Raw genomic sequence first — 14,728 nt, 5'->3', positions numbered from 1 at the left:
TTCTAGCTGAATGAAGAGCAGTCCTACCTGGAACAAGAAGACGGACACAACTCAGGACAGTGGATGTCCTCACTACCTCCCTTTGATCCTCTTCAAAATGAGGACAACCAGGTTTGGATTTATTATCCTATTCTTGAATCCCAAAGACCATCTTTAGAGCAAAACATGCTCTTTGAAGGCCAGGGATATGGGGAAGCATGGTATCTTTAAATAATAAGGGGATGGAGTATCTCAAATTGGGTGACTTGGGGAACCAGGCAGGATGAGAACACAGAGCAGGAGGGCAGGCTGTGTGTAACTCTGCTTTGTCTGGGAGAGAAATTGCCTTCACCAGGGAGTGGGATTTAACAGGATGTGCCCCTGACCAACCTGTGTTAGTGAGGCTTGTGTTAATGCCAAGGCCCCAGATTCCCACCAAGTCTTACTTTATAGCTGGCCCCAAGTTTCCCTATTTATCAGGGAAATTAATAAATAATAAAGTGAGCATTCTTTAGGTTGTGTCTTGGGAAGCAGTTCAACCAAATACAGCATGTCGGACCAGTATTGCAGGAGGGGTCTTCTCTCTCTGGGGGTGTCTGTGGCTCAGACAGTCATGGGTGACCCTATTGGCTGTGACAGGCCAGGTCCTCACCCAGGGCCAAGAATAAGGCACCAGCTTTTGGGTGTGTGTGTGAGAGTGTACACAGAAACTGTCACAACCACATCCCACATGCCATAGCAGGGCGCAGCCAATGTGTTGCCCTTACCTTAACCTCCTCACCACTTGCAGAGATACTGAGCCTTGATGGGCTGTGTCCTTAGGGACCCAGCCCAGAAACGCTCAGCAGACCTAAAGGGCACTTTTTCAACCCTGTTCCCTTTATCTGCCCCTTACACCTGGAGACCTTGGACTCCAACCAGGTCACATCTCTGAATACCACTGATTTCTTAAGGGGAAGCAGGGGTCACGGCCAAGCATGTCTGATCTCCAAGCTTGTATTCACAAACCCACACCACCTCCCCACAGTACGCCCTTCCAGCATGTTCTCAAGGTGCACAACTTGGTCAGGGAATTTGGGATTAAAAATGAGTGAGTATATTGCTACTTTCCCAAACTAAGTGAAAACCCACAACATTAAATATGATCCTGAGCAACGTTACATCTCTGATGTTTCAGAAGACACTTTAGATCTTGAAGAGCTTTAGGGTTGGGCCTTTGCTGGTGACTCCTTAGGGTGCTGAGTGGAGGGACAAAGGCACTGCTGGAGTGGAGGGGCTGTGGCATGGGGGCGGCATCGGGAGCTCCAGCTCTGATCTCAGTTCTGTTACTAAACAGCACAGTGACCATGATGAGTCACTGCCCTTCCCCAACAGGGTGGGACTAGGGTGTCTCTAAGGCCCCTCCCAGATCTGATATTCTATGAATAATTAGCAGAGAACGCACTGTGCTGATTTTCCACAGGAGTTGAGGAAATCAAAAACCAACTTGCAGTCGTGTGGACAAAGGCCTGTAAGAGTCCCTTGGTATTTACAAAGCCTCTGGGCTTGGGCTCCCATCTCACTGTTGGCCCAGCCCTGGGGTCACTGTGCAGACTGAGATCCGGAGCAGGAAGGATAGACATATCAGAGTCAGGGACCACCGTAGTTTATTGCTGAATTTAACAAGCCCACGGACAAGGCCCTCCCCAGTGGAGGTGTGCTGTGTGGGCACTCATCCCGACTTCTCAGGCCTGGAATCAGTCAACCATGAGTTTTTAGTGACAGGGATGTGTCTGATCCTTGGGACTAGGGACAGTGAGAAAGCAGCAGATGATGAGATAACAAACCAACTCCTCTTGGCCACAGGCCCCTATTCGGGCGGCCAGAAGTGAGAGGGGAATCCAGCAAGGTCTGTGCCAGTCTCCACCCACTGCAGGGGTTCTGGGAGACCCACATTTCACGTGATCCTGCATTTGCCTAGTTTCACGGGTACATCCATTGTTCCATTTGACTTTTTCTCAGGCTCAGCCACCCCTCTGCACTCAGTTCTGGCTTGGCTGAACTCTACCCGGTGTAAGAAAAGTGAGGAATTCTGAGCAATGACTCTGTGTCACATAAAAATAGCTTCAGTGATAGACACAGCCTATACCACACACACACACCCTCCTGTGGAAATCATCTTCAGGATGGTTCACGCAGGCACTCACTGGTACAGCCACTCTGAATATAAATGTGCGCTCCAATCTCTCCCTCAGAGAGAAGAGGACACGGCAGAGGAGCCGACCCCTGCCCAGCCCCTGACTTGTGAGTTGGGGAAGACTGAGTGGAGCCTCAGACTGAGTGGGTCTCTTCTAGAATAACGGGGTGTGGGAGGGGTTGTGTGTGGGTGCTGGTGGCCAGAGCCTACTTCTTCAACAGGCCCAGTTTCTTGAGAGCCTCTCTTCTGTGTTCATTAGACACGCCTTTGGGGGAGATCTTGACACTGACACAGGGGGGTCGAGGCAGCCTGTCACGGCTCTGTCCTTGGTAAGACAGGCGCTTGGAGCCCTGTTCCTGCTCCAGGTCGGCCAACCTGCCCACCTGGATACCCTCGAAGTCCTTCCTGGTGCCCAAGGAGGCCGGGCGTGGCCGGGGGTAACACAAGACGTTGGGTGAGATCTTGTCCAAGGAGCCTTTTCCCAGAGAGGTGCTGGTTTTGGGGCTGCCATCTTTCTCGGCTGAGAGGTAGCTGCTCAGCCCCACTCCTGAACGCTCCAGGGTGTTGGACTTGAAGTTCATCTGTCTCAGGCCAGGGATGCTGCTCTCCTGGAGAGTCAGCCCAGAGTCTGGCTTTGGCTGAGTCAGGGGACTATTTGCCCACGGGGCCTTATGGATAGGAATTGGCATGGATTTGGCAGCTGGAACCTTCCCTGCATTGGGGTCCTGGGTGGGAACCAAAACGTTGCCTGGAGAAGATGGCTGAGCTGGAGCCGGACCCAGAGCTTTCACTGGAGAAGGTCCCCGCATTGGTGCAGGTGCTGGAGCCTTTCCTGTCGCTGCCGAGACCTGAGCTGGAACCACAGGCGGAGTCGAAGCCGGGGAGGGGGCCTGAGTGCGAGCCTCCCTGAGCCTGATGGAGGGCCTACTTAAGTAGGCACTGGCCTCATCTTGGTCCTGGGGCAGCCCCAGCTTCTCCAGCGCTTCCCTGCGTGCTCTCCTCTGCTCCTGCAGCGATGACGAGGTGGGGCCCGAGTCACCAGGGCCAGCCTCCAAGTGGCAAGACAGCCAGTTCTGGGGATCACTGCGGAAATCACCTCGGCTGCTCTTCAGAACAATATTTGGTGGCAGCTTCCGTGGCTTAGGGGCTGTGAGGGGAGCCAGCCGGGCATTTGGATCCCCCCGTGATGGGACAGGAACATCTTCAGCTTTTGCATTCTGAGAGGACACAGCTGGAAGAGGCCGAGGTTGTCCAGGTTCCCCGGTTGAGCCTTCCTCATTAGCTTTCTGGGACATGGCCTCTGAAGTAGTCTCCCTTTTTTGCTGGAGGCTGAGTGATGTGTGGACCTGGGGCCTGGGACTCAGCTCCCCTGGCTGTCCGGGCAGGCCGCGTTGCCCGCGCTGCTTTGGCTGGGTGTCCCCGAAGGCCTCTGGTGGGGGGATGAAGGCCCTATCCAGATCAAGGGCAGTGTCCCGGGGGCCCGTCGGTGCCTGGGGGTGCTCACTGCTCTGGCCGACCTGCTCTTTCTCAGGCCCTGGGACAAGCCCCTCAGATACCCCTGGGATGTGGCTGTTAGTCTGTGTGGTGCTTTTTCTGAGGATCTGGTTTCTGCCGATGTGGATATTTCTGGGGAGGCTGTAGGAGCCAGACCTGAGGCCCAGGTTTTGAGACTCGGGCAGATGAGACGAGCTGAATGGAGTCACTCTTTTCTGCTCTGTTCCTTGCTGAACGGTCTGTTTCGGATGTCCTGTGAGGGTCGGGAGAACGGGCAAAGAAGAGTGCGTGCTGAGAACCCTGATGCCAGGGGAAAGAAAACACTTCCCAAACTCTGATCTCTAATTAGCAATGGATGGTCTTGTTTTTTTGTTGTTTCATTGCTCTTAAAGGGCAGCACTCTTGTTTGGTTGTCATTTAGACTAACAGATCAGTACTAGCAGTTTCCCTTCGACCAAGGATTAATGTATCCTGATGGCTGGGGAAAGGGCAGCCCCACACAGCTCCATGTTCCTGACTCAGGCTCTTCCTAACCCTCTACAGATGCAGGGTTGGTTGGGGTTCAGGACAGCCCCTCTAGCTATCCTGGGGCTCTCAGGTAACTGAGTCCAGTGGGAGCATTCAGCATGAACATGGTCAACAGGTGATTTGCTCTTGCCGGACCAGGCTTCTGCCTTCTTTTGCCTTCACTTTCTATAAGAACCTGGATGATTCTGTAATGGCCACAGCTGTGCCCGCACCACAGCGTGACAGGGGCTCTTTTCTTCCAGCGAGTAAGCACATGTATCAGGCCCACTGGACCAGGAAATCAGCACCAGGCAGCAGGGGAAGCCCCATGTCCCCACTTCCTCCTCTAACCCAGGGAGGGTCTATAAATATTTGTCAATATATTTGACAAATATTTGACAAATATAAATATTTGTCAATAAATATTTGCTAAATGAATGAATAAGTGATCACAGTCCTGATACCAATGGGACTGTCTCCAGGAGTAAAATGCCCCCCTCACCCCGGGACATATGGCCCTGCACTCATGGCCACACTTCTGTGCCATCTTGTCCCCTGTCTACTGAGCGTCAACGCCACTCCACACTCTCTCACAAGGCCCTTGAGACGTCACCCACTGAAGTTAAGGGAGCCCTTCCCTCTTCTTATCTCCTGCAGCCTCATCCTCTGGGTCACCCAGATTAGCTCCACAGACTGACTTCGTTTTTCCAGAGCCAACTACCCACCCCTCCCTGTATCTCTCCCCCACCTCTGTGGTCATATTGCTTTAGAATTTCTCCATAAGAGGATGGGTGCGGGTCAAACCCCTCTCCCTCCCAGGCCTCTGATACTTCATAGAAAGACGTAGAAGGCTGGCTTGTCGGCAATCCCTCCTTCCCTGCAGGGACAAGGCTTTATTCCAGCCTGTGACCCTTAGAGCAGAGGGCAGACAACATGGAGAGTGGCCAGAGGATGTACTGTTTTTTTGGGGTTTTTAGTTTTTGTTTTTGTTTTGGCCTCGCAGCATGCGGGCGGGACCTTAGTTCCCTGACCTGGGATCGAGCCCGTGCCCCCTGCAGTGGAAGCACAGAGTCTTAACCGCTGGACCTCCAGGGAAGTCCCCCTTTTTGATTTTTTTAGACATTCTCTCTTACCCTGGGCGGCAGGCTGGGTCGTGGGCAGTGTTTGGGGACCTCGGGGAGTTGTGGCTTGCCCAGACTTGTCAGTGGACAGTCCACTGTCACCCTCGGTGTCCAATGAGCCAATGGTTTCCTCTAAGAAGAGCAGACACTCCTTCTCTTCAGCAGACAGGAAGTCGTAGCTGCTGTCACTCTAGAGCGAGGAGAGGGCGCTGTGAGAGGTAGCTCCGCAGAAACTGGCGGGGCCCGAGAACCACCCTGCATTGGGAAGGACTGCTGAAGAGCTGGAAACCTCTCCATCATGCCACTCTGCAGACCTGCTGGAGCTGCTTCCTGAAACTGCAGGCACCAAGGAGGGCAGAGACTGTCGGGCTGCTGTCCCACTAGCACCCGGCTGGGCAGGCAGATGGCAAATGACCTTTCTTTTGTTCACTCCTGGGTGGAATGCTTAGCGGCAAAGATCAGAAGCAGTCCCAGGTTCTAGTTCCACTTCCTCTGTGTGATCTATGTCAAGCATCTCATTTTGCAAGTCTCCAATGTTGTTCTAAACTATATGGGCAACATAATGATTTGACCTTAAACTTGAATGGTATTTCTTTTAACTTTTCAAAGTACTTCTGCATTCTTGATCTGGCATGTCAAGGACAGTATGAGGACAAACAGGAAAGACAGCCAACTACTTGCTGACAGGCCAATGGGAACAGTGGCATGACTAGTCACAGATAAATTTACTAAATAATTTACACTTGACTTTGAAATGCATTCCATACAGGATTATTTTTTTCACTTGTGTATTTACTTTCTTGATAGCATTTGGCTCTGGCTAACATTCAAAAAAGTGTGCATTTCTTAAGCAAATATAAACTTAAGGGAGGAAGGTGGAGAAACTGGTATGGGGTGAGAGGAAAGCAACTTAGTATTAAATATTAAGTAGAAATTAAAATAAATAATTTTCATTATGAGAGAGCACATAGGAGTGTTTGGGAGAACAGGTGAGGCCATTTCAGATGGTTACTGCCTATGTTCTACAAGGCCAGGAAGATCCATGGAATAATCACTCTCCAAAGTTGAAGGTTGAAGGGGGGGCCAAAAGGGCAGATGGGAATATAGGAAATTTGGCCCGAGTCCCTTCCTGCCGTCTCTAACCCTCCTCCTAATATTTGAGATACTTCAGAGTTATATATTTTCCAGACCCACTCAAATGGCCAGGAAAGACTTTGAGAAAGCCCTAAAAATATCTTAGGGGGAGGGGAGATGGTTGTTGGAATAACTTCTCCAGTTCCGCAGGCTCCTTAAAGAATCATCTGTTGGGCTTCCCTGGTGGCGCAGTGGTTGAGAGCCCGCCTGCCGATGCAGGGGACGCGGGTTCGTGCCCCGGTCCGGGAAGATCCCACATGCCGCGGAGCGGCTGGGCCCGTGAGCCATGGCCGCTGAGCCTCCGCATCCGGGGCCTGTGCTCCGCAACGGGAGAGGCCACAGCAGTGAGAGGCCCGCGCACCACACACACACACAAAAAAAAAACAAACAAAAAAACAAGAACCATCTGTCAGTTGATTGAGGGAGGCTTACATTGTAAAGGGACTCCCGAATACAGCCCTTGGAAGCCTTGATGCAGACCCCAGAGGTTCCCTAAACAAAATCTTCTCTACTGCCCTCTTCCTACTAAATAGACTTCCAAAATTCCAACTCTGAATTTCTCCTTTGTGGATGATTCACTTTGAAAAACTTTAAGCCCTGTCACATTCTGTGTCCAGTGGTATGTAACTACTCATGTTGGCCTCTGCTTAACAGAAACTGAAAGTGGTCTGTGAGGCCCCATCATCTAGGGTTAAAAAGAAATTATCTAAAGATTGTCTGCACTTTAGGTTTTTTGTGTGTTGTGTGCTGCTTTTTCTACTTCATTTTTACATATCAAAACACACCAACTGTATCAAACATCTTTGACATTCAGTAGAGATCATTACGATCCTTAAATTATCAAATACCTCTACGTATAGGATAGAACAATAAAGTATAAATTCTCAAGGGTTATTATGTACGTGATGAGTACCCATAACAAAGGAATGCTTACATTTGGACATAGGGCAGATTTACTCTGTCACACCAACCTTATAAGAATTGAGATTTAAATTCATGCCCAGGAAAATTACAGTTTATTACATGTCACTCACAAATAGTTAAACACAGTGACTTTGGAAGATTCTCAGTCACTACTTACAGATAGGCTATTTCTTTTCTACATAGGGGCATGTGCTAAGTGCTTTACATGCATTTCATTTACTCGCCTCAAGAACCCTATGAATTTGGTATTAATATTATGCCCATCTTAAAACTGAGACTGAAGCTTAGAGAAATTAAGTAATTTGCCCAAGATCATAGAGCTTATAAGTAGAGAACCCAGATCTGTTTGGCTCCAGAACCCAGGCTCTTAACTGCCCCGTGCTCTTTGATCTTTGTAAAAGACAGAAGTAACGCTGTTCTTTGCAGAGGACTTCAGGAATCCACATACTACAAGGATCTACGTTCTAGTTTCCACCATGACTTCAGATCAGTAACCCACTCTCTCATCTCAATTAAACCACCCAACCTAATGAAAACTGGGAAAAACTCTCATTTGTCCTATTACTCTCTGGGGTTGTCCCACCCTATTCTCTGTAGAACCAGGGCAGAATACCAACTGGTGTGATTCACTCCCTGACGAGGAAGATGAAAGACAAGGAACAGTGAGCAAGGATGGTGGTGGGTAGGGCAGGGCAGGGCAGGGGTGCGGAGAGCGGGCCAGGCTGCAGACAGAGAGTACGTACAGATCCAGAGAGGGTGGAGGTGGTGCTCGTCATGCTGTTGCAGCTGCCAATGTGGGTCACGGGTTCCAAGCCAGGCCCTGCTGGCCACAGCTCTCTCTCGGGCATCGCCTGAAGCAAGGTGCAGGGGTGGTGAAAGGGGCTCTCAGAGGGGAAGCGAAGGGAAGCGAAGAATGTCCCAGGCTGGGCCTGAAAAGAGAAGAATCAAAGCCACGTGTGAGCTGAGCCAGGCTCCAGAGAGGCTCTGCCCAGGCCCTGGAGCAGCATGGCGGCAGGGACACCAAGCAAACAGAGAGCTGGAAGGGGCCATGCTCAGCCATGACCCAAACCCAAACCCCTAGCCTGCAGGGGGACACATAAGCTGGACATGTAAGGATGCATAAGCTGGCTTACATACATGCAGAAGGTCAGGCTTAGGTGGTGGAGAAGCAGTCTAGTCAGAAAAGAGATTCCATCATTTCTCTTGGTCATGTTTTTTCTCTGAGCTAGGGAGCTTAACCTACATTTTCATTACTATAAACACTACATATTACAGGGGTGAAAGCTTGGGTTCTGGAGGTGGCTGGATCTGGGTTCAAATTCCATTCCACCCTTTAAAGTGTTGTGACGAGGCAAATTACTCTTTGAATCTGTTTTTCTTTATTAAATAGGGTTAATAATAAGACTAAATGAGAACAGATAGCACAGTTTAGTTGGTAGTAAGTAAGCAAACACTTAAGGAATAAATAACTACTACTGTTTTTGTAATAAGAAAAAGACAAGATCCATCTTGGATCAAAGTAGACTGAAGGAAGGGAAATAAAAACTTTTTTTTAAAAAAAGGAACAGGGCGCGTAATAGTACCTACCTTAAAGGGTTTTCGTGACTATAGAATGAAATATTCCATGTAAAACACTTTGTGCAGTGCACGGCCCTGTAACTGTCAGCTGCTGCCATAGCCACATCATCAGCACCATCACAACGACCCCCACCCCAGCCACCGTCAACCCCCTAGTCTGGGAGGGATGTGCATGGCACCCCAGTGATGGACACAAGCCCAGTTTCCCTCTTGTGTATCACCCTCCTGATGTTGCACTTATTCCCAGTGAGATTCCCTAATCTGTGTCAAATGAACAAGAGCAATGTTCTAGGTAGCTTTCTCCCAACTCCAACTCATAGGGAAAGAACAGTTTCAAGTTCATCGTGCCAGTAGAAATAGCAAAGGAAGGTAGTGCCATCTTCCTTTAGGAAATCCCAGGGATTTTCATATTCCTGTTTGTGGGAAAAACTCTATCAGAGCTGGAAAGGCCAAAGGTGACTCTCCTATGCTAAAATGAAATTCTAGAAGAATTAAGATTAAAAGACAGTTCTAAGATCAAGTAGGGACCTGGGGGAAGAGCTAGAATTAGAGTATACTTTGTCTGATTCTGAATCCATATTTTCCCCACAACGCCATGCTTTATTTTCTACCATCTTTCCCACCTTCTGAATACTAGGTAAAATGTCCTGGAAAACTAGGTTTTATTTGAGATCTTGAGACTTGGGGTTTAGATTCCAGGGCAGGTTGTCTTTTTCGCCTCTGCCAATAATTGCTTCCAGTGCCAAAGTCAGGTTTGGGCTGTGCTGGGTGAGTCAGTCTGACAACCACCTAGAGCTGACAAACACAAAGCCTCACAGAGCTCCCCTCCTGCTTGGGAGGAGACCTTCAAGTGGGGCAGGTAGGGAGGGGGCGGGAAAATGGGGAAGGAAGAGGAAGATCTGTTATGGGCAAGACACATGTAGTTCATGCCTCATGTAGTCCAGAGCCTCTCAGGAGAGAGAGGGAGAACCAGAGGGGACAGAGATACCAAAGAAGCCCAGTGATAAATCAACATGGGGTAAGATAACTCCTGGGATTCCTTCATGAGGTTAGTTCCCCATTATCCAGAATCCCAAAGAAAGAGAAATGTGAGAAGTCATGTGGATGAAGTTCAGTCACCTCAGCTAGCCTCTCCATTAATGACTGTCTAGGTTCCAAAACTACTAACTCATTCCCAACATTCTGAAGGGTTGAGACCACTACAACAAAGAGGATCCATTTCTCGTTAGCCTAGGCACACAGAAGGCATTCAAAAAATGCTGGATGAATAAACGTCATTTGTTCTGATGTCTACTGAGTGGGCACTAGAACTCAGTAGACATTAGAACTAGTTGAACTGTTGGAAGGTCTCTTTTCTGGCTTCTACCCTATTACTGTAAGCTCTTAAAAAAATTTTTTTTTTTAAATAAATTTACTTATGTTATTTATTTATTTTTTGGTGCATTGGGTCTTCGTTGCTACACGCGGGCTTTCTCTAATTCTGGTGAGTGGGGGCTACTCTTCGTTGCGGTGCGCGGGCTTCTCTTTGGAGTGGCTTCCCTTGTTGTGGAGCATGGGCTCTAGGCATGTGGGCTTCACAAGTTGCAGCACACGGGCTTAGCTGCTCTGCGGCATGTGGGATCTTCCTGGACCAGGGCTCGAACCCATGTCCCCTGCATTGGCAGGCAGATTCTTAACCACTGTGCCACCAGGGAAGCCCCATGTAAGCTCTTTTTAAATATTTTATTTCCCAGAAAATATATGGCTTAATGGAATTTGGGCAATGCTTTCAGTTACACTAACATTTATGAGTACCTAATAGGCATGGGGCATGCAAAACTTTGTTAGGATAAAGGTATCGTTTCCAAGAAGTCAGTGTAGATCCAAGGGTCTGTTTTTGGCTCTAGTTTTCCTATCTGCTACACTGGGGCAGTAACTATTAAAAGTGACTCACTGTAATTAATAGAATGTTCTCTGTGAATGGATGAGCAGATGCTGCCTTTCCCTTACAGAGAAAAATGACTACCCTTGTTCTTCCAAGCACACTTTGGACTTTACAGTGGTGTGCTAGCCTCTCCTCCCTCCCAGGGCAGCCTAACACATTCTCACTTTGGAACAAAGGATGGCCTGAAGCAGCTGGAAGAGAGAGAAACAATATGAACAGCATTGCTTTAAAAAACATACCAGGGGCGCTTCCCTGGTGGCGCAGTGGTTGAGAATCCGCCTGCGGATGCAGGGGACACAGGTTCGTGCCCAGGTCCGGGAAGATCCCACATGCCGCAGAGCGGCTGGGCCCGTGAACCATGGCCGCTGAGCCTGCACGTCCGGAGCCTGTGCTCCGCAACGGGAGAGGCCACAACAGTGAGAGGCCCGCGTACCACACACAAAAAAAACACACACACACACACAAAACATACCAGGGTATATCTTACAAAGTGCTTTCAGATATGTTAATTCGGCTTTTAAAATAACCTGATACCTTAGGCAGGATGTGGCATTTTCTCCATTTGACAGATGCAAAAGCTACCTCCCCTTCCTATAGGAAGTAGGAAATGATTTATAACTGCATCTATGGGGCAGCCTGTGGCTCCCAGCCCTTCTAGAGGGCATTACAGCAGCTGTCCAGAGGCAAGAGGGCCGGGTACCTAAAGAAGGGCCATTGGCCACATCTGACTAAACACTGAAAGCCCTAAGACCACTCTTCTCTGAGTCAGATTTATGCATCCAGGCCAGCTTTTTGTCCCCACAATAGATATTTCCAGAATAAGGAAAAGACACCAAATGCCTCTGAAGCTCAAGTCATAGGCACAACAAAATCACTGCAGAGATTAACCTGAACCTGAAACCAAAGCTGAATGAGCTCTAAGGTGCTCACACCTCATCTCCACACCTAGTGTCCTGACCCTAAAAGTCTGAACGAGAAAGACGTCTTCTCTTCCTCTCACCACTCTCTCCTTCCCTCACCAGTCTGACCTGACCTGGATGCTGCATTTCCTTCCACCAACTTTACAACCTTGAAACTTGGGGGCCATTTCAGGGCAGCCATTGAAACCTGAGGTATTTCTACTTGATAAGAAGCCAGAACAGCATGCAAAACACTCAAGGTGAGAGCTCTGTATTTTTTAACCCTTGACCTCTTTGGGCAGCTTGAGGGTGGGAGGGAATGGGTTAAGAAATGTGCACAGCCTATATCGGGGCCACCCATGCAAAGGCACATTAAATATTAACTACTCCCTGAAACCAGCCAAGCCTTGGAGGAGAGTAAATAAACGGCGTGTGGAATTCTGGCATCTGGAGGGGGTGGAGTGGGAAGAGGCCTCCAGCTCCACTCCTGTTTGGCTTCTCTGTACCATCTGAACAGACCCAAGGCCCCCTTATCACCCTCTTCTTGTGAGCCCATTCCTATATCCTCCAAGAGCTCAGCTCTCTCCCCAGTGGTCAAAGAGGTTTCCTGTTTCTCTTAGACCAGGTACCTCTGCTTTTTGCTGACCACCCAAAATGTGCCTTGGGCTGGAGAACATCCTAAGGAAAAGGCCAAGAAGACTAAAAGTTGCACTGTGTGTGTATCCCTCTCCACAAGCACATGGGCAAGTTTCTGTTTGTGTTTAAGCAATGATATAATCGCCTCTTTCACCAATGGGTTTGAGGGAGAGGGTGGGTGGAAATATCACCTGCACAGAAGAACTTTGCTTGACACTGCAGCTTACCTTTATTGCTGACAAGGTGGCCGTGTATGGCAGCCCTCAGTCAGTGAGCTTGGCGGGCTGGTTCTGTGGTGTGGGCTGAGCTAAAGCCTAAAGCTTTAGTTGCCAGGACGAAACCCATTATATTCACTCAGGGCTTGTGTGCCAGGCCCTGGGATCCTGGCACTGGGTCTTCCCACTTCCCTCTTTCTGGAAGCAGGAGGAAAAGGGGAGAAGTTAGGGACCAGAGTGTTAACCCCCACAAGCTGGATGGCGGAGAGCTGACTTGCTACTCTGACTTGACTTCTACACCCAGCGTCCTTGTGCAGGAAATCCGGCCACACAGACTGCCAACTGGGACACCTGAAAGAAGGCAAAGCAAAACCACAACACTGGTCTGGTTCTCCTCTCTGGACTCTGCCACACTGCTTTGGCCTGAGCCCCACTCGGAATTCCTACTAGACTCAACATGCTACCGTGAAATACTAATGGAGGTGAGGCCCCGGCACAGTTGAGTAGCTTCCTGTTTGCCAGTCCCTGTGTCTATTAACAGGCAAAGTCAGAAATTTAATGAAGCTGAACTCAAATAGGCTCGACTTTGCAACTAGAGTATCCGTGGGTTTTCCAAAGATGAGCTGGTAGCCTGAGCTGGCATTTTCCCAATGTGACCAATTCTCACACACCCTTACAAAAACCTAGCACAGATCATACCTTACACACCCATCCACAAAGAGCTCCATTATCACACTACCATTACTGAACACACACACACTGCACCCTTCATTTAAATAACAATAGACATTGAGTTCATAAAGCCATAAGAAATTTTCCTGTTAGAATCGAAAACCAAAGCACTTTTCTTCCCTGGGCGATTTTCCATTTTGACCTCCTCTACTCTAACAATTCTCTTCCAAAATCACAACGCAACTTCAATTATTCAGAGATGGAAATTTCTAAAACAAATCTGTTTTCTTGTTGTCAGCACAATATGCTCATCCAACCTAAACAGGCAGACGAAAAAAAAAAAAAAAATGTGCCTCAGCCGGGGTCTCCTCTAAAACACTCCAATCTCAACAAGCTACCAACTCACTCTGATCCCGTACTGGACTCAGGGAGTTGAGGAACAGAGAGGAAAGCCCCCCACCTGGGGTAGAAAGGGCTCCCCGCAACTCTGTAGGTCTGACTTCCCATGAAGCACCCCCTCTTGCTGCAGAATGAGCAATAGTTGGGTAGGAATTAACTCACCTTCACTGGGCAGGGGGCTGAAGAGAGGAAAGGAATACCCTTATATTTCAAAGGGCAGAGACGAAGACAGAGACTGCTTCCCCTGATTCCTACTGTTTTCTTCTTTTGATCTCTTCCTGACTTACCTAGACAGGTAAAATCTTCATCCGCGCTGCCTCACCCCACCCTGGCAGCTGACACTCAGCCAATCCCAGCCTCCCTCCCTACTTCTCATTCCAGCTGTTTATCCAGGGAGGGCGTGCGAGAGGATGGCGCAGGGCGGTGCTGCTCTCGCTTAGCCAATCGTCTCTTGCCCTCCCTTCCTCGTTGAGAGCCAATAAAGAGCCTTTAATAATAGAGGAGGGCTGGAAGGAGGTGGACTGGTTTGGGCTGAGACTGGACGAAAGGAGAGTCGGCATGTTATTAAAAAAAAAAAAAAAAACTTGTTATAAAGAAACACAGTCCACTAGGCAGTATACTTTTCCGTGTGTCTATTTGAAACTTGATTTTCTATCTACAACTGCCTTCTTCCTCTCGAAGTATTTCCCTGAATTCTGCAAGTTAACATCCTTTGTGGCCAGTTTTGCTACTCGCTTTTTTAGCTTTTCGGAGTCACTGTCATCCTCAAGCTTTTTCCTAGCGGCTCATAATCCTAGCAACTCCACTCAGGACCACAGAAGAAGGCGTCGCAGGCAAGAGATGCTGGCACTGAGGCACCATTGCCCTACAGTTTGCCAACGACCTTCTTGGCCTCATTTACTTCTGGGGGAAATAAAACCATTTTCTCCCCCAAGAGGTCCCTGTTCTGATGAAAAAGTGACTGGACAGCCTTGAGGGAGGGAACATGCACGCTGTCATTTCAGTCTCTGGTCTCTTTTAGCTGTGCCTGGAAGGTAGCCATGAATATTAAGAAATAAAAACAAAAGAAG

At 48.9% G+C, this 14,728-nt stretch overlaps 1 protein-coding gene across 9 annotated transcripts; it reads right to left on the bottom strand.

The window, feature by feature from the left end:
- Positions 1 to 960: 960 nt before the first annotated feature.
- On the bottom strand, positions 961 to 14,023 carry C1H1orf116 (chromosome 1 C1orf116 homolog). Of its 9 annotated transcripts, none has more exons than XM_059053665.2 (5): positions 13,821 to 14,009; positions 12,600 to 12,785; positions 8,079 to 8,264; positions 5,290 to 5,467; positions 961 to 3,902 (listed from the first exon to the last, which is right to left on the bottom strand). In XM_059053665.2, exons 3-5 carry the CDS (start codon positions 8,181 to 8,183, stop codon positions 2,362 to 2,364), a joined length of 1,824 nt encoding a protein of 607 aa, XP_058909648.1. In that variant the 5' UTR covers positions 8,184 to 8,264; positions 12,600 to 12,785; positions 13,821 to 14,009; the 3' UTR covers positions 961 to 2,361. The 9 variants fall into 9 exon arrangements, with proteins under 9 accessions (XP_058909648.1, XP_058909683.1, XP_058909690.1 ...); XM_067033007.1 differs by having other exon boundaries at positions 1,062 to 3,902; positions 13,946 to 14,017; XM_067033002.1 differs by having other exon boundaries at positions 1,062 to 3,902; positions 12,600 to 12,938; positions 13,821 to 13,995.
- Positions 14,024 to 14,728: the final 705 nt, after the last annotated feature.

The sequence above is a fragment of the Kogia breviceps genome, chromosome 1 (genome assembly GCF_026419965.1).
Source record: "Kogia breviceps isolate mKogBre1 chromosome 1, mKogBre1 haplotype 1, whole genome shotgun sequence".
NCBI classification, from domain to species: domain Eukaryota; kingdom Metazoa; phylum Chordata; class Mammalia; order Artiodactyla; family Physeteridae; genus Kogia; species Kogia breviceps.
Note: the sequence above shows the minus strand (reverse complement) of the source record. Positions and strands in the feature narration are given on the sequence as shown.

Coding starts and splice junctions, on each gene's coding strand:
- C1H1orf116 (XM_059053700.2), bottom strand. CDS start 8,183: ATGCCCGAGAGAGAGCTGTGGCCAGCAGGGCCTGGCTTGGAACCCGTG. Junction 5,468..8,078: donor CCTCCACCCTCTCTGGATCT/GTACGTACTCTC, acceptor TCCTCGCTCTAG/AGTGACAGCAGCTACGACTT. Junction 3,903..5,289: donor GACCCAGCCTGCCGCCCAGG/GTAAGAGAGAAT, acceptor CGACCCTCACAG/GACATCCGAAACAGACCGTT.